Raw genomic sequence first — 20,453 nt, forward strand, 5'->3', positions numbered from 1 at the left:
CTGTTTAATAGCACAATGTTTTGACAAATATACAGGCCCAGAAACTCCCCAAAGTGGTCAAGAGGAGGAACACACTCTTCACTCCAGAAATTTCCCTCATGCCCTTTCAAGAAATAACATGGAATAAGAAGACTTGAGCTTTTCTGTGCCCGGTACAGGATCATTGTCCTATGGACAATCTTGTCTATTAAGAATCTAACCACTTCACCTTCCTGAGGATCCTCATTTGCATGACGTAATTTTTCCTTCTTTACTTGTAAGATGTGTGGCATCATATTTAAAGTGAATTTGTTATGAGCAGTGTGTGTGTGTGTGTGTGTGTGTGTGTGTGTGTGTGTGTGTGTGTGTGTGTGTGATGCTGGAAACTTGAGGGTTTGTACATTCTAGGCAAATGCTCTCCCACTGCGCAATATCTCAAACTGGATCTCACTGAAGAGTTCGCTCTGACTTCAAACTCTTCATTCTCCTACCTGGCTCCCAAGTGCTGAGATTAGAGGCATGTGTCATCCTGGTACTCTTTGGTTTTTCTGTTTTCGACTTGCCACACTCTTTGTTACCTTTGTTCCTGTATTTTTTTTTTTTCCTTTTTCAAGACTGGGCTACTTTGTGCAGTCTTGGCTGTCCTGCAACTAACTCTGTAGATCGGATTGGCCTCAAACTCACAGAGGTTTATGTGTCTTTGCCTTTGCAGTGCTGCCACTACAAGTGTGAGCCACCATTGTCGCAGCTCCTGCATCTTTTTTGAATTAGTTGATTTTCTTGCCTGCTTTGTTTTATAGTCATTCTTGACTTGTTTAGCGTTTTTTTTCCTTTCACTTTTGACTCTAAAAAAATAAGATTGGAGACTATTTTATATTTATTATCCAATTGATTATTTGCACATCTTTTTAAAAAAAATAATAGTGGTTCTTTTAGCAAAGAGCAAATGTCATTTTTTTTTCCTAACAGAATGTTGGCTCTTTTCCATTTATAGGATTTCCAGGCTAAAGTTGGGTTCATTTACCTGAAAAACATGAAACATTGATGCCCAGCTCTGCCTCCCTCCCCCAGTTCTGTCTTTGAAAACATAAAAGGCATTAGTATCTCCAAGTGTTATTTCAGTAGAGTTGTTTTTTATTTGCCTTGAGTTAGAATCATGAAAGCATCTAGTGATTGCTTCATGAGGTTAGGTAATGTTTTCCTACAGGCAAACTGTTAATATACACAAAGTTCAAAGAGCACTCATCTTGTCAATTTAGGTGTCCATGAAGTTAAATCTGAAACTGGCAAAATAATGTAGACATACCAAAGAATTCTAGGACAATAGAGAAGAACCAAAAAGGTGATCTAGGGGAACACTGTCACTTCCAAATGATAAATGACCAGTGAGCCCAGTTAAATAAGTTGTCTAAGGATATATTCTGTGCTTTGAACCTGCCCAGCAAATTTCCAAAGTCATAAAGACAATCTTTTTATAATAGGATTCTAATATAGGACATTCAGAGATTAGTATATTAATCTGAGTACTGGATTTAACAGACTTAAGATTAACATCACAAATCTCCAGGTTGTAGAGCTTTGTTCAGCATTGTGTTTAGTGTGCTCATTGTTACAATCCTTTAAGAGAACAGCAGGGCTGAGGACACAAACCTGTCTAGAAATGCATATGTTACTGAAAGAAATATCAAACTTTTGAATAAATGGGTTAAGATCTCCTCATAGCTAAACTAGAAGACTATATATAATAGTGACATGATATTTTCAGAAAGTGTATAAATTTTAATTCAATTTTGACTTGCTGAATTTTAAAATAATATGTATTACTTATATAGTATTCTGCCCCTATGTGCGCCTGCCCACAGATCTTGTTACAGGTGGCCATGAGCCACCATGTGGTTGCTGGGAATTGAACTCGGGACTTTTGGAAGAGCGAATGGTGCTCTTAACCTCTGAGCCATATCTCCAGCCCCGATTTGTTGGATTTTTGACAAGGAGCTATTCAAACAAAATCTTGATGTGAGATACTGCTTTTTAGACTTGTCCCTTCTTTGAAAACTGTATGCATATTTGGTTTTGATGTTGGAAACCCAACAGTGACAAACAACATCAGGCATAGTCTCCTTCTAGCTGAACTGCGTTCTGCTTGAACCCAAGGTCCTTTAGTTTGGGACGGTGTTCATGCAGCTGTATTTTTCTTCTGTGGTAAAAATCATTGCTTTACTATACTTGTCACTGTTCAATGTCTGAAGTTAACCATGAAGGTGACCTTAAGCTTATTTCAGGGGAGCAACTAATTGTCTCACAATAAGATTTCACTGAACCTAAAAGAAATCCAATTTCACAGGAAAATAGGCTGACAAGTGCACTGCCCAGTAGAGTTTATTCCTGCAGATAAGCTACACATGTTAAATGTTATAAGGAAAGTGTCACTTAAATAGGTTTTCAAAGAAAGCTGTGCTATATACTCTAATAAAGAAAGATTGAACCTCTGTGGCATTGCTCTTTGTTGACCGGCTGTCTTAAACTTACTGGTAAATGATATGGTAAGACTACTACTTACTATTTAAAATTTAAGCATCATTTTCTCTAGTTGAATACTTCCCTTATCTTTATAATTATTAATTTGAATTATATTTGATTCAAAATATCAGTAGGGTTAGAAAATGTAGGGTCTCCTTTTTTATGTTATTTCAAATGGTATGACATACTGACATGTATTAGTTAAAATTTTCATCAGCTACAGAAAAATTTCCTCAGAATTCACTATATATTATTATTCCAATTGTTTTGATATAGTCATTGGTAACATCAGTATCTATATTGCACTTCTCCCATTTCTCATGTTTCTGTTTGTTATTCATAATGCCTCTGCATTTTAGAAATTCTTCACAGGTAATATTCTAGTCATTTTTGTCTCTAGCTTGATCTCATTGCTTCTATTTAGCTATTATTATTTCTAAATCTTTTGATCAGCTTATTTTTAAACTTAATCCTTTTCCTGCTGTTCATCTGACTCATCTTCTTATATCAGTCTGGTCTCTCTGGAGAGATTCTTGCTTCTGTTTTATGGGAATCCTGTACATCTATGATATGCTAAAGACATTTGGGGTTTGTTTCTTTGGAGGAAGTTATTTTGTTTTGTTTTTGCTTTAAGAAATTATTTATAAGACTGTATTTTTAATGTCTGTCTTCAATGTAATACATTTATTATTATTATTATTATTATTATTATTATTATTATTATTGGCTTATAGCATGCATTTGATTATTTTCTCATTTTTTAGGTCAACATTTTTATATTTAATTAATTTATTCAGATTACATCTCAATTCTTTTTTTTAAGGTAGCTACTGATGTTTTATTTAATGTAAATGATAAATATTTTAAAAGAGCTTGATACCTATTGGCAAGGTACATCTCAATTCTTATCCCATCCCTTGTATCCTCCTGTTCCTCCCTCCCTCCTTCTTTCACCCTATTCCCCTGCCCTATATCTGAGACTGAGGGGGACCTCCTCCCCCCACTAAATGGTCATAAGCTATCAAGTCTCATCTCGGTAGTCTGCTTATTCTTTCTCTGAGTGCCACCATGCCTCCCCACCACAGGGAAGTGATCAAATATGGGGCATCAGAGTTCGCATCTGAGTCAGTCCCTGCTCTTCACTCAACTGTGGAGAATGTCTTGTCCATTGGCTAGATCTGAGAAGGGGTTCAATGCTTACTGCAAGTATTGCCCTAGCTTGGTGCAGTAGCTTGAGCAGAACACCTGGGTATTTTCACATTTTTTAAAAAGAGAACTATCCATTTAGAGTAGGATTTGTTGCAAATATAGGAGGGCTTTCCCTGTGCTATCTGCTGCCTATACCATAACTAGCAGCTCTTCTTTCAAATGTTTAGAGAGTAGGCTTATGGATCAGTTACCAGAAAGAGATAATCATGAAATTAATTTCTATGCACCTTTGCCTCCCTTGTGCAATTCTCTGACTTCTTTTTTTTTTTTTAGACATAGCTGTTATTTGTGCTTAAAGTTATTATAAATTTGTTGTGGGTGATAATACTCCCATGCTAACACCACATGCTACTTCCAGCCTTAGGAGTCTTATAGATCTGGTGTGAAGGAAGTGCAGGTTGGGAGACAGAACTCAACTTGAAATGTAGTATTCATGTCTGAAATACCTAAGGGAAGGTGCAATGGGATTCCTGGTTTATAGTATCTTACCGGCCCATAACCAGGAGCAGGTGGCGAAACAGAACAAAGAGCCCCCGTGTCACCTTAAGTCTCTAAAGTGCACACTATGTTAGATGATGGTAACAACAACACAAAAACCATGGGATCTGCCAACATATCCTTACCAAGGTGATTGAGAAATTAGGAGTTTATAGAAAATATTTTTACATAAAAAAAACATTACCTGTGAAACACCTGAAGACAACATAATAAATAGGTGAACATTAGAAGGATTCTTTTAAAACAGAAAAAAAAAATGAGAACAATAAGATAAAGTTGTAGTAACATTTGACTTTGGATTGAAGCATTTAGACAGTGTAATGATATAAGAAATTTTTAATTGAAAATAAAAAACCTTAAGGAACCATTAATTATATATGTTATGCTCATTTACATTGAAAATTGTCCTCCAGTGAATTATTAGGAATAATAAGATACAGGCCAATGAGATGTTATAGTGGAAAAAATGTCCCTGCTACCATCCCTGTTGATCTGAGTTACATCCCTTCAATGACCTACAGGGGAGAAAAGGAGAACTGAGACTGGTAAGTTGTCCTCTGACATGTGCCCTGTGGCATAGTAATAACAATAATAAGTTATTACAAATATATAGAAGTATAAATTATTATAAAAATAATGTAACATTTAGTAAGAGTGTACTAATCAAATGCATGTACATGTAGAAAGATTGACCTAAGAATACCACTGAAGGAATTTTTTTCCCCAAGCAACCATTTAAAGAGGTATTTTCCTAGACTCGCGTGCCAAAGCACATCAAGGCTACCATAGCTGTGGCCGAAGGGGTCAGACAATGTCTCAAACTGGAGACAGATATTCTAAGCCTCATCCACATGGTCTTGGTTTTTCAGGCATTTAACATGTAAGATTCACGTTGATACAAAGTCTTCACTGAGGTTGCAATAGGTGGCAGCATTGGATTTCCTACAAGGATACGCTGAGAGACCCGTTGTGTAAAGGTAAACCCTAGATAAAGAGAAATTGCAGGGCTGGTATAGAGGTAGATTGGGCCAGGCTACTACATCATAGCAAACAGAACTGGAGGGCTGGACCTACCAAGTCTGTTACCAAGAGCCTCAGATAGAAGACATGGAGCTGCAGGATTTGATGTTCGACTTACTGGATTCCATCTAACTTTGCCCCAAACTTTCCCTTTCCTTAAACAGGAAGATAAGCACCATAAAAGTTTTAGAAAGCCCCTGAAACTGACAAGATTCACTAGGCCCCTCTCTTCCAGAGTAAGCAAAGAAGGCTCTCTGACAAGCCAAGATGCTATGAAAGCCCTGAAATTAGAATAGTTTCCTGGAGGAAGTAGAAACCAACTGAGCTACCTGGAAGAAGATTTGACCAACTGAGGCACCTGGAAAGGACACTTTCCAACCTATCGTGCTGCTGCCTGCAGGCTGTAGAGTGTACTCTAGGGTCTCAGCTTTGCGAGTTGTTACCCATGCTGGAGTGGGCTTTGGTGATGCAGCTATCTTTGAGTCATTTCTGATTCTCTACATTCTCACCCATATTACTGTAAGTAGCCCCAATAAAACTCATTGGCTCATTAATCTGTACTTTGATCTGTCATGGCTTCCCTATCTGGGTTAAAGATGTGTGTTACATCTCCCCAGGAAAATAATGTCACCAATATTTGGTTTCTTCATAAAATGAAAGAAAGAAATACACATATCTCTGAAATGATATAAAACAACACGAAGGTAAGCCATAACTTGAGGCTCTCGCGAAGTGACAGAAGCAAAAGTCTGGATGCTACACTTGAACATACATCTTGCAGTTTAATGACATCATGACAATGGCAAGGGCTCCTATCATACATGGACAGGTTTTGCAAACAATGCCTCCTACTCACCTTTAATTTCCTCTTGCATGTTACATATTCTGCTTTGATTAAAAAAAAACATACACAACTGGGTGTGGTGGTGTACACCTGTAATCCCAGTACTTGGGGAGGGAGAGGCAGGTGGAGCTCTACGAGTTCGAGGCCAGCCTCATCTACAAAGTGAGTCCTGGACAGCCAGGGCCATACAGAGAAATCATGTCTTGGAGAAATAAAACAAAAAACAAACAAACAAAACAAAACAAAAAAAACCCAGCATACACTGACCAGGATTCAGACATTTTCTAAAATTGCTGCTTACTTATAATCTGTAGATTACATACACTGATAAGGTATAGTTTATGGAGTCATGCTTCACTGTAAGGCCATTTGTAAGAAGATACAAATATACAAACATCACTCTCATGTATGGTTTGCTCAGATGCCATCCCTTTGATGATTGTACATACTTATAGGTACCAGTGGCAGCAGAAAACATTTTCAGTGACTGAGTTCTAGGAATGCCTTAAATTACTGAGGTCTCTCCATAGACTCTCTCTTATTAACCTTCAGATATAGCCATCTTAACCCAATTTTGAAATTCCTTAAAATGTTTTCAAAACATTAACTTTTTCCACATCAATTACATATTAATGAGGTGAACAGAAAACTTAGGAAATTTTGCCATTTCTTAAATTACACAGTTTAAATATTTGTAAAGTCATTCCTGTATGATTATAAAACATTTCCAAAACCAAGGTAACTGCAGTGTTTCCATTTATCTTGTAGTTTTAAACAGTTAATTTTGCTGTTATTTGTTTGGTGTGTGTGTGTGTGTGTGTGTGTGTGCGCGTGTGTGTGTGTGTGTGTGTGTGTGTGTGTGTGTGTGTGTTTTGAAGCCCTTTGCACAGTCCAGGGTGGCCTTCCGGGCTTTGAAGCTGTCCTCGTGTCTCCTCCTCCTGAATGCTGGCATCAAAGTCATGAACTATGACATTCAGTTTTATGTAGATTTGGAGGTCTAACCCAAAGCTTCCTGCATGGTAGGTACATACACTGATGATGTGAGTGTTCCATGGTATGGTTAAGGGGAAGGTTATTTTATTGTAGATATGAGGGGGAGTATGGCTAGAGGCATCTAGAAGAGTCCAGAGAATAGCGAGAGGAAGTATTAGACTGAATATGGCCGGAAGACTGGAATTGGCCATGAGAGATGTAGGAACAAAGCAGAGAGGGGTGGGGGGAGGGAGGAGAGTAAAAGATGAAGACAAAGAGAGGGTACAAGAGAGAGCCAAGAGCACACATAGCCAAAATAGCAGGGTTATAAGGAAAGTGAGAAACTAGAGGGAGGGAAGCTGAGCTGGAGGAAGTGGTGGGGGGAGGGTGGGGGTGGGGGTAGAGGGGCAGCATGAACCACTGAAAAGAGCCAGATAGACAGGATGGATTCTGAAATGCGCAATGGGCATTTGTGATGCTGAAGGAGCCTAGAAGCCAGCATGTGCTTTGACATGCTAATAGGCATCACAGACAGCCATTTGTTCCTTCTGCCAGTGGAAAAGGAAATGGCTCCTTTTGGGAGAGGGGGACTGTCTTCTCAAGTTTCCGAGGAATGCTAGTTTTTTTTTTTTTTTTTTTTTTTGTCTAACTGCCAGAATTTGGGGAAATGGAGTTTCCTTTGGACCTGAGAGCATGCAGGCGCTTTACAAATTGAGCAATGTCCCTATCCTCTAAAAAGTTCTTTGCAAATGAAGAAAATATGAATGAATGACACAGTTTCAAAAGTATAATTCTGTGCTTTCCAATCAGAAGTTTCAATGACCTCTTTATGGTTTGTAATAATGCGTCTCCCCAAGTTCTACTCACACTTGCTCCAATACATTACCTAGGAAATAATATGTTGCAAGGGATGAAAGTTTTTCTGGAAAATATTCATGTAAAGTTCTCATATAAGATTGTTTCTTCTGTAAAATGAATATGGAAATATCTTATTTATCTGATGGCCCAACTGGACCAGAGCCTCTGTTGGAATAGGATTTCTCAATGTCTTCAGAAATGTTCTCTTAAAATTAATAGAGATCATCAAACTTTGTGACATGTTGGTAATTTGTTTTACTGTTGGAGCAGATTTATATTACAATGCAGCTCTGCACAATAACCTTAACCTAGCACATTTTATCTTTGGGATTCTTACAGACTATGATTGTTTCTTCCTTGCTAAATATTACATAATGCTTTCTCCCAATAAAATGGCATTTTAACAATTCTTGGTGGGTAAGAATACCACAGTGTCATTTGTGTTGTGGGCTTTGTACTTAGGGAAATCAGAAACAGGTTTACTAAGATGATTCTGACAATGTGCAATGGAGTGATTCATCAAGCATTACATGCACTGTGTATAATTTCATCCTAAGCTTTTGGTTTTCTTTTTCTTTTCTTTCTTGTTTTGTTTGTTTGTTTGTCAAGATAGGGTTTGTCTGTGTAGCCTCGGCTATCCTGGACTCAATTTGTAGACCAGGTTGGCCATGAACTCACAGAGATTTATCTACCTCTGCCTCCCTGAGTGCTGGGATTAAAGGAATGTGCCACCACACCCACCTACACTTTCGTTTTTCAATAACCTCATTTCACCTCTATCAAAATATTTGTGGGAAATCTAAAAATGAGTCTTAATGTCCACCTTGCCAGAACATGGTTCCTGAGTGAAGAAGCTATAGGAGAAGTGTGAGAGCTTGTGAGAAAACTCTAAGAAAACACGATGAAAGTCTTGTGACCTCCATTTCTCCCTAATATGGGTTTTTCTTGAAATGTGCTTCCCAGATGGAGTAAACAGGAGTGGGTTTGCTTCAGATTACATCACCTGCTATTATTTTATTCTTCTTCAGATGATGTTTCCAAGCAGGAGTTAACTGTGTACTACCTACACTCGTGTGACCTTTGCTCATTTGGCCTTAGTAAACCCTTAGATGCCCTCAGGATATCAATTGTTTGATGGTCTGAATAAAGTTGGCTGTTGCAGGAGGCTTTAGTCAGTCTCATTTTTAGGCCCCACTCCTCCTGGTTCACACTGTCAACTAGAGGGGTAACACACCTACACATTTATGTGATAGCAATGAAGAGGAAGTTTGGGTATCTTGCCCTTGGAGGCCAGACAATTTGCAAAGAGAAAAAAATGTGGATAAAGACCATACAGACAATGAGGTATCTTTTTGGGTTCTTTGTTTCTCTGTGCTCACTCTTTATTTTGTTCATTTCTTTAGCGCTTGTTGGGTGGGCACACTGTGGATTCTATATTGCGCTAGACAATGAACATGAACTATATTGCAGAGTAAAACAGGTGCATCAAGAACTTGTGTTCCTACGAGGGGAGAAGATATTAAACAATGAATTACTGACATATTTAGCTGATGTGTGACACATGGAAAAGACATAAAATGGTGAGATGACACAACAGCAAAGTTCTGAATTGGTCCCCTGTGAAGAAGTAATATTTGAGCTAAATGCTGAATGACAACAGAAATTAATAAGGGGTTGAGAAGCGAGCCTTTTTGGGGGGTGGTCAGAGCTGTTGCACATAAATATTTCAAGGCGGGAAGGCTCTACAACTTTTATAACAGTCCTGGTATAAGAGAAATTGTCTTCTGAGTCAATTTTCTCTCTGGAAGGAATCTAATGACTTCCTTTATATTTAATGTTTAAGAAAATACGGGGGAATAGAACACTTAGATAAATTGAAGTAGAACGTGCAAAATGGCAGGAAGTAGAAAAGAGGCCAGAGGACGAAAAAGAGATCTCCCTGACCTCTTTAAACTACACCACACGAAGCTACGTTTCCTTTCTGTTCCAAGCTAGGTATTTTCTGCACCTATCACAAAACACAGACTTCACATCACTAAGGGACAGATGGGTCACCATTTCCCCCTCTTCACTGCCTCATACCATCTCCATCAAATTCCACTACCAGAATTACATTAACCCTGGGCTCACAGGTTGCAATCTTTCTTAACTCTGAGCACTTAGGCACTGAGCAGATGTAGCTTCTTGGTTGTGGAGGCGGGGAAGCGTAGCTAGAGCAGAGAGGTGAGCCCCTGGAATGTCTGTGCCACCATCTCAGAAAGCGGTGTGTGCGTATGTCGGGTCTTCTCTTGCTTGGCGATTACAGCAGAGCTGTGTGTCCACAGGACAATCTCGTTTCTGCTATGGAGATGCTCCACTAGGGGTTTGTATCATTTGGTAATGAGAAGAAATTTCAAGCAAAGATCTTGAATGTTGAGTATTTCTTCAGCTTCTACCCATAGGAATTTTGCAGGACATATTGGTCATGACTTTGTTGGCTTAAAAAAGAAAACTGCTGAAAATTAATGGCCACTCTCAGTTTTCTTACAAAGGGAAAGCTATTAGAAAGCAGGTGCCTGGAGACTCAGCCCTGTGTGGAGATTTGTCAAGATTTCTGGAAGCCTTTATCTCTCTCTCTCTCTCTCTCTCTCTCTCTCTCTCTCTCTTTATTTTACTACTTAAAACAAATAGATCTTTATAATGGATTTCATTATTTCCCCCTTGGCTTGTTGAAACTGAGGCCTTGCACACAGTCTGCCACCGAGTCACATCACCAGCCCTGGAAATCTTCAAGGCTCTCATTGTCATCAGCTAGCACATACAAGAAGCAGCTCGAAGAGAAGGGCCAATCAGGGAATCTATCACCTTTCCTTCTTGATTTTATGATGCATGTAAACTATTAATGCCTCAGCAGAGTTGTACATTACTCTGACGTTTAGGAGGTTTGGGGGAAAGTACTTGGCAAATCTCTCTTACTACAACAAATACAGTTTCTGCTCTTGAACTGTTTCTTTAGAGTCAATTATGCTCTTGTTTAAAGCAGTAAGTGTTCAGTGCATATTATATTTGGAATATATTGTGTAGCATGTATTTTAAATTTGCTTAGGTAGTCACAAAACAGATTAGGTTTTTGAAAAGTTCTATAGATGTCTATACTGATATACATAAAGATATCTACATAACAATATTTTTCTCCTATGAAAGTAAATTATAAAATGTATAGAATGCTATAAAAGAATTATATGCATATACAGTTTTAGTTAGAAAAAAACACATCCTTCTGTTATATTCTTTGTCTGAAAAATAGAGAGGATAAATGCATAAGAGCAAACAGTTCAGCACACTAAGCTGAGGTGTTCAGCACATGCCTTGACTCCAGTGCTTGGCTTCTCACCCTGAGACCTTCAAGTGTCAGGGGCAGGTGTGATTTAGATAGTGCTCTAAGTATCTGACTATAGCTTGAGAACAAGAAGAAAACATACCGAAGGGCTTAAATAAGAGGCCAAATTCGAATTTAGGATTTTTAAAACAACTGCACTGTGATATAATTAACATAAATACAATTATACATACCTAGGATGTATACTTAATAAAGCTGGTATATTAATAAAAAATTTACCAAGAAAATGAAAAAAATTTTTTTTGCAAAAACACATATCCAGCAAATAACTTATCTAAAATATACAGAGAATGGCTATGCCATAGCAGAAGGGGGAAAAGAGCCTTAAAGTAGGGGAAATACTTAAACAGTCACTGTATCAAAGATATGCAAAATATTGAAAAGAAGATGGAAAAATGCTCAGTATCTTAGTAACAAGGGAAATTCAAATTTGTATTTGAAAGGTTGCTTGGTTCCAGGAGAAGCTGCAAGAACAGAGTGGTAGCTCTTGCTATAGATTCCCATACAGCCAGAAGTGCATCTTAATGCAAGCAACTTCTGCAAACAGACACGGAGACAGTACAGATGTTCGCGATGAACAGATGCGATGTACTGTCACCTAGCTAGTGTAGCAATAGGCTAAGACGTGTTCTGAGCCCTTCTCTTCCATACATGCTGTAGAATGGACCCTAGGTATTGTGATCTGAGGCTCAAGCTGGGCTGGCAGAGAAGTGGGGCTTGCCTTGTCAGACACTCCCCCCCACCCTTCTCTGCCTCGAAAAATGCTTGTGTACTCACATTTACAAATCGGGGGAAATCCCAAGGTAAAGGGGAAATTCACAGATCCCCCTATAACTCTTCCATTAGAATCTTCCAGGCATTCTGCCATTCCTATGGTACACTGAGCTAGGACAAACTATAGGCGAAGCTCTCCCCATTTCCAGCACCCCTCCAGTCCCTGGCACCCCTCTTATTGCAAGCATCAGATTTAGATAGATGTGACCTCGGGAAACCGCAACATCCTTTAAGATCTTACTAAATGTCTGTCTGTCCAGCATTTCCGCATCGATTCTCCAGCCCGATTTGGAGGAGGTGAAGGAAAAGACCATCCTCTTTGTTTCTCTGACTCATTAGTGAATCCTAACCACACTTTGAAAAGTTTCTTTTCCATTCTGTTCCGGTTCCTCCATTCCTGGAAAGAAAGACGGGGTGGTTCAACTTGCTACGTTTGGGTTGGGAGTTGGCTTCCTACCCAGATTGCTGTGTTTCGTTTGATACTCTGAGTAGGTTTCATCTAGGGAAAAATATATTCACCCAAGCCCTGCATCTTCTCGCAGCTTGGCATATCCTAGTCTGCATTTTGCTTTCCATGTAAATAAGAGAGAAAGGCATTTCAGTGGGTTTTTCTTTAAGTGGGGGAGGGTCTTCATTTGTATCCAGCTTGCCCGTTAAGGAAATCAGTCTGAATGTCTTATTATCATTCTCTTTCTTTCTTCCCAGTTTGAGACTGCAGTTGCCAGGTTTTTTCCGCTGAACCTGAAAAACTGTCGCTCATTTGCCCGGTCTCCGGTTTTTCTGCTCTCAGGCCACACTGACTTCCTAGGAGCCAGTTCTCAGGCATCAGGACTGGCAGTGTGTGGGGTGGGAGGATCTTGACCTACTCTGCTAACCCAGTGGCCTGAACAAATCGCGAGGAGGATTGGAGCCATCTGCCCAGCCCCTCCCCCCGGGACAGCCTACTGGAAAGAGGGACTAGTTAGCTGTTCAGATAATTGGCTTTTTGCCTGCTTCTCTTCCAAATAAGAAGGCAGGGGCTGCCGGTGAGGTGCAGAGGGCTTTTGTGAATTACAGGGGTGGTAAGCCCCGAGTTGCTCCTGCGCCTACCTGTTTTCAGCTGACTGGGAGGGCAAGGATGGTGGATGCTTTCTGCGCTACGTGGAAGCTGACAGACAGTCAGAATTTTGATGAGTACATGAAGGCTCTGGGTAGGTAAAAACAAAACAAAACAAACAAACAACAACAACAACAAAAAAACTTGCTGTTCTTTTACCGCTGTATTCTGATTCTTAGAAATCCCTGTTTTTACTTATCAGGTTTCAGAGAGACAGGCTGAGCATCCTGTGGTAATTATGATAGACCGTGCATGGCATTTTCTTGCCATCTTGCTCAGGGTTAAAAACTGGACCTTTTGATAGTCTGTGGAAAATGTGAAGCTTCTGTAACTTGGAGGGGGGGGGCGGGGAAGGTGAGTGTTCAGCATTTCTTTATTTGCATTCGGCTCCTCCATGGCTGATGGGCTAATCATTAATCGGGTTTGGAAGAAACCTACACTTTAGAATCCAATCCATAAACAGATTCTCACTTTATGAAGTAGCTTGGAAGTTGCTATTAACTGCACTGGCTCCTTTTGCTGTTTCAGGAGTGAGCTTTGCCACCAGGCAAGTGGGAAACGTGACGAAGCCAACGGTGATAATCAGTCAGGAAGGCGGCAAAGTGGTGATCAAGACACAATGCACATTCAAGAACACAGAGATCAGTTTCCGGTTGGGAGAAGAGTTTGAGGAAACCAGCATAGACGACAGGAGCTGCAAGGTAAGAAGGCAGCTTTGTCAGGGTGGGGATGGGGCAGAGACCCGGATGAAGACTCCCAGTCACTCTGCTTCTCAGAAATGGAGAAGGGGCTATGATTTCAGAATTTCCCTTCAGGGAGAAGGAGCCAGAGACAACACTCTTGGGTTCACAAATTGTATCCTAGACACCGAGTAATTTCCATAGCCAGACGTCCATCCTACTCTTCATTTGTTAGATTTTTTTTTGTTTACATTTTATAGCAACCTTTACCCAGAGAGTATTAAACAGTTCTTATTTGAAAAAAAGACCACATCTAATTTCCCTCTCTGATCACCTCAGCTTGACCATTAAAGCTTTGCTTACACAAGAAGAATGACCAAGTTCTGTATTTATTTCTGATCCATAACACTGGATGTATACATGTCAGCCAAATTATAAATAGCCACATTTTGGATAACAATGACTCTTTAACGTAGGATGATTAAGTACTGGTAGAATACCCATTGGTGATATATTCAGGTATGGCACGCTCCTAAAGTTCTGTCATTTGGCTTCTATGGGGGATCGGCTTCTGCCTGTTCATCATCTGTGTTTTGTTATTGGTCTCAGTCTGTCGTTCGGTTGGATGGAGACAAACTCATTCAGCTACAGAAATGGGATGGCAAAGAAACTAATTTTGTAAGAGAAATTAAGGATGGCAAAATGGTTGTGGTAAGTATTAGCAAGTCTTCATTTTCTGTCCATCCTCCTACCTTCCTTTCTTTGTTTTTCTTATTCATCTTCTTTGGTTTCTTCCCTCCCTCCCTCCCTCCCTCCCTCCCTTCCTCCCTCCCTCCCTCCCTTTTTTCCTTCACAACATCATGTGTCTATCAAGGTCCCTCAGCAATATGTAAACCAGGAGAAATGAAAAGATCAGAACTAGTTGTTGCCACAGTTGCTATCTGTAGAATTTTAAAGTTATACAACAATTTAACCCAAAAGTGTGTGTCAAGAGCTGTCATCATAGGGTGCTGTGAGTCGCCAGCCTTCACCTGGAACTCAAACATAAACTATGAACCAGGAAAATATATAAAGGTAACTGATATGAAAACATAAAGTAACTGAATTTCAGAGAAGTTACTTAATAGACGCTGTAATAAGAACATTTTAAACATTTTGTACTTTATAAGAGTTCAGTGCAAATACATTTTTAAAAGGTAAAACTTCTAATTTTCACTAGAACTATTTGATATTACTTCCTTGCAGTATTTTTTAAATGAATCAGCTGATTTTAAACATTTGTTCAGTGACAGCTAGGCATGCATATATTATGACATAGATAAAAATTATAATTCCCCTAGTAATAGAAGAAACTGGGGCCATGATCTAGACTTGGAGAGAACATTTTAGAAATAGAGATTTTATTTAGATGATAGTGATATCATTAAGTTGATTCATTGCTCTTGGGGATGTCTTTACAAACTCCTGCTCCTTTACAAACTCCTGCTAAGATAAGATTAGAAAGTCTCTTTGTTGTTACTAGTCAGAATAGACTGCCACCTTCTTAATACTGCAGTCAGAACTTTTCCGAGCTGAAATACACTTCTTTTTACATGAGAGCAGAGATTTTTTTTTTTTATTCTTGAACCATCAACAAAGGAAAGACTTCATTTCCTGAAGTTTATTTATTTATTTATTTATTTAACTTTTTAAAAAAAATTTATGATGTCACCTCCATTTCTTTCCTGTCTATAGAAAGCTGGAGCAAGCTCATCTTTAGAAATCAGACTTGTGATCAGGCAAGACTGAGTTCTGAAATGAGGATTAAAGCAAAGACACAGTGTGTTTTGAGGATCACAGCAATGCTTGAAAGTCTTGTGTACACACCTTTTAAATATTTTAAAGTGACTTTATAGTAACTCTTCACGTTCAGAGTAAGGGAGTCACCATCTAGTGCCATTGCCACCTAACCACCTAGGTCAGCTTTACATGGTCTAAAAATGACAGAAAAGGAGAGAGAGCATTGAACTGCCACGTTATTGCTGATTTTAGAATAAGTCATTCCAGATACTGTGAGCTCAAATGTTTGTATTTTCTAAAGAAAACCATCAAGATTATAGATTGAAAACTGTTAAACCTACCAAAACCCTAATTCCCTTTTCAAAGCAGATACACAAGGTGACAGTGACACCATGCACCTTTCTTTGATCCAAGTTCTTCCAGTTCCCTTAATAATTTTACAGAAAAGGAATTTTTAAAATGAATTTAAGATTCCAACTCAGTTCCTGCTTCCTTTTCTTTTTTCCTTGGGTTTTTTGATTGTTTGTTTGTTTTTTGTTTTTGTTTTTTTGTTTTCAGGAGACAGGGTCTTTCTGTGTAGGCCTGGCTATCCTGGACTTGATCTGTAGACCAGGCTGGTCTCGAACTGACAGTGATCAGCCTGCCTCTGCCTCCCGAGGGCTGGGATTAAAGGCGTGCGCCACCACACCTGGCTTCCTGCTTCCTTCTCATTTTCATAAACCTGAACAATGTGCGCATGCGTTTCACTCACTAAACACGTGTATCCTTTTGCTTGGTTAGGAAACAAAGAATATACGCAACATTTAATGCTTGTAAATGTCCTCATTTTTTTTGCCTAATATTTAAATTGTGTACACTATAAAAATTCAACTGTTAATGTTCCTGGGTAAAAAGATTCAACTATCTTTTGACCATTTTAGACTCTTACCTTTGGTGATATTGTTGCTGTTCGCTGTTATGAAAAGGTGTAGAAGAGATGGCGAATCTTTGGACAGTTCGATTCTCTGGAATCTCAGACCAACTATACTGCAGCACTGGTCATTAGGCTTTGGTGTGGAGGCAGAAAATGATAAGTTAAAGACGTGCTACTTCAAGCAAGTCATGGGATTTGATATGCAAATTTACTCTGTTTTCTAATTTGTTATAATTTTATAATAACCTTTTATAAAGATGGAAATACACCTCATTATTTCTTTTGGAATGCAGAGCAAATTGAAATAAAAAATACACAGTTACAAAAGCTGGTTGTCATTTTTAATGCCATCAATCTGTCTTGGAACTGTCTTCTTGAGAATTTCTAATATAATATCTTTTCTTATAGCATAAAGTTAGGGTGAAAAAAGTAATATCTTGTACACAATACTTATTCATAAAATAAGTGGGTGACCCAGAGAAAGTGGAAATGCCACCTTTTTTTGACTTTGATGAAGAACTTGGAATTAATGTATTCTTCTAGTCAAGCCCTATGGAAGTTGGTTACAATGAATAGGGTTACAAAAATGATAATTTGTTGTTAAAAATAGTCTAAAAGAAAAAAATGAAAGGCTTCAACGTGTGACAAGAGATAAGCATAATCCAGTGCCCTGCAATAGTGGTGTCACTTATCAAAGTTTTACAGTAAAGACCATCAGGAAAAGAAAGTTGATCTCACCCTCCACTCTTAGCATGGCTTTCCAGATACCTCACTAACTGAACATACCAAGTCAGGAACGTTAAAACGAAGTGTGTTTGGAGAACCCATGGAAGTGCTCAAACGCTCCTTTTTCCTGGGGGGTGAGGAGAAGAGGCGATCAGAACAGAGCTGACTGAACGGAAACAAGTACCTTTATGTGGCTGGTTTCCATTTGTGATGTACACATCGACAAATGTGAATATGTCTCATTACTTGTAAAATGCTCTTTAGTCATTTTTTTCATCCTATAATAGACAGCAAGGCAGGGGATGGAGTAAAGCAAGGATCAAAGTTGCATGGCCAAGTTCTTGTGGCTAGTAAACAAAACTGAGAATGGCAAACTCCAGTCTTTTCTTTTCTATCCTCTTGGAAATCAGCATTTCAGCTCAGTTTCCTTCTAAATTAGTGCCCTGGTTATTCTTTATGTAATGTTGCCTCTATTAACTTCAGCATATAAATGTCTGTAGCAGGAGTAGTAAACTGTCTTTTTCAGAGACATATCTAATGCTCATATTTATGCAAACTTGTGGTTTCAATACGTTTTTACAAGTGAACTCAAGGTCAAAATATAAAACGTGCTGGGTATGGTGGCACACGCCTTTAATCCCAGCACTCTGGAGGCAGAGGCAGGTGGAAAACTGTGAATTCAAGGCCAGTCTGTCTACAAAGTAAGTCCAGGACAGCCAAAGCTAAACAGAGAAACCTTCTTGTTACATCTCAATGGTTATCCCAAATTAATAAAAATTTTAAAAAGGGGAAAAAAAAAACCCCAGAGAAACCTTGTCTTGAAAAAACAAAACAAAACAAAATATATATACACACATACATATATATATATACATATATAAATGTATATATAATGTGAGGAAATGTCCTTTAATTTATGTAGTGCACTCCAATGATACATGATTGCTTGCTGTAGGACATGTTCAATATTCTTTACCCAAAACATTTGGGACAAAAGTGTTTTGAATTTTAGCATATACATAACAAGATATTTTAGAAATATGATTTAAACACAAAATTTATTTAGGTTTTATATGTACTCTATTCACTCAGTTGAAGGTAAAATTGTGAAATATTTCAATGCACTTGCGCTAGAATCTGCCATGTTAAGGTCAGGTGTGGAATTTCCCTGTGGTGATGTCATGTCAGTTTGGGACTTTGGAGCATTTTGAAATTTCTGATTTGTATAATAGGAATACTCAGTATAAACTTTACCACATTTTGTGTGTGTGTGTGTGTGTGTGTGTGTGTGTGTGCGTGTGTGTGTGTGTGTGTGTATGCATGCATATAGCTGCATGTGGGTGATGTGGGTGTTTACAGAAGCCAGAAGAGGGTCTCAGAGTCCCTGGAGCTGGAGTTACAGGTGGTTGTGAGCCATCAGATTTGGGTGATGGGAACCAAACTCTGGTCCTCTGAAAGAGAATAAGTGCTCATCAGCACTGCTCTCTAGCCACTCAATGTTGGGGGTTGGCCTCGTGCTAATGTATTCAACTGTTAAATGCTGGCTCTCCTAAGATCTAGTTACAGCCTTGATCAGCACATTCTCACATGCACACGCTGATGCTGTGCAAACTTTGCTTGCCGATATTCTCTGACCAGTTAAATAAAGTTGCGAAGGGCCAGTAGCCAGGCAGCAGAGAAGTAGGTGGAGTTTAGGTTCCTGGGCTTAGGGTCTGAAAGTGGGAGGAGGAGAAGCTGGGAGGAGGAGAAGCTGGGAGGAGGAGAGAAAGGGAGCAGTAGATGAAGCAGGAAGAGAAGCTGGAGAAAAGGAAGTCACTATGGGGCAGTACGGACCTTGCTGATGGAACAGAAGCAGCCCAGGCTTGAACAATTATGGCAAGTAACTTAGAGTGTGTAGCTGGGAAATAGCAAAATAGCTTAGCCCAGCTATTTGTGGCATAAAGCTTTTATAAGTCTAAAAAGTCTCGGTTTAGATTATTTGGAAACTGGCTGATGTAGAGAAGCCCTTTAGAACTTACTAGCCATCTTCCACAACAACTGAACCCACACTTAAAGATAGAACACAGAACTACAAAAGTAAACATTTGAATGTACAACTGCTACTGTTAAAGTAAGATTATGTAGCTAAAGTTACTGGTCCTAGAGAGTCTACTCTTTTTAAAAATACAAAGCAGAGCCTTGAGAGAGTGTTCAGCCCACGTCTCTAAGAACCACCGTCTCTGCTGCTGTCAAGAGCTGCTGGCTCTTGCTTTGAAAGCATGGACTCTGGCCTGCTGCACTAAGGCTAGGATTTCCCTTAAGTTTATTGTAATTAGCCTAAGCCACATCCTATTGGTAGTACTTTCAAAAAAAAAAAAAAAAAAGCACTTCCCGTAAAAAAGGTGTTTTGGTGGTCTGAGTAGGAAATAACATCATAATGGGCTAAAAGAACAGGGGCTGCATCGGTAGATTGCATTTATAGAACATTTATAGAAACATTATTCATAGATGTTTCTACTTCTTAAAATTTTAAAGGCAGGTGAAACTCATTTTTCTCCAAGGCAAATTTTATTTCACTTAATAGTCTAGATATTCTAACTTTCCAGCTTCCTCCCCTCTTACAGTGTTAAAGAAAAGGAGATATCTACCGAGAACTAGGGCAATTTGACCAAGAGATTGAGGAAATATTCCTTTTAGAATTCCAAATTCTCAAATACATAAACCAAACTAAAAACTGTCTTGTAAAGTCCAGTTATAGACCACTGTGTCCGTTAGCATTTAGTGTCAACTTGACATAGCTTGGGTTCACCTGAGAAGTGAGTCTCAATTGAGAGATTGCCCAAATCAGATTGGCCAATAGACACATATGTGCCATATTGATTGTTAATTGATAGAGGGAGGTGCAGCCCACTGTGGGTGACGTCACTCCCTGGGTACGAGGTCCTGGGCTCTATAACAAGCTGGCTAAGCGTGAGTCTCTGTGAGAGCCAGCATCATTCCTTCAGTTTCTGCTTCAACCTCCCTGACTTCCCCTGATGATGGGCTGTAATCTATAAAAGAAATCTTATACCTTCAGTGATGGTTTTTAATAAGAATGGCCTCCATAGGTTCATAATGCTTACAGAGACACTATTTGAAAGGATTCAGAGGTGTGGTCTTGTTGGAGAAAGTGTGTCACGGGGTGGGGGGTGGGGGTGGGCTGTGAAGTTTCAGAAGCCTAAGCCAGG

General features: G+C 39.1%; 1 protein-coding gene across 1 annotated transcript; it reads left to right on the forward strand.

Moving 5' to 3' along the window:
* Positions 1-13,037: 13,037 nt before the first annotated feature.
* Positions 13,038-16,852, forward strand: FABP7 (fatty acid binding protein 7). Its single transcript, XM_084776995.1, has 4 exons — positions 13,038-13,243; positions 13,678-13,850; positions 14,439-14,540; positions 16,529-16,852. The coding sequence occupies exons 1-4, from the start codon at positions 13,171-13,173 to the stop codon at positions 16,577-16,579; spliced, it is 399 nt and encodes a 132-aa protein (XP_084633121.1). The 5' UTR covers positions 13,038-13,170; the 3' UTR covers positions 16,580-16,852.
* Positions 16,853-20,453: the final 3,601 nt, after the last annotated feature.

Source organism: Acomys minous, assembly GCF_964271855.1.
Source record: "Acomys minous genome assembly, chromosome: 3".
NCBI classification, from domain to species: domain Eukaryota; kingdom Metazoa; phylum Chordata; class Mammalia; order Rodentia; family Muridae; genus Acomys; species Acomys minous.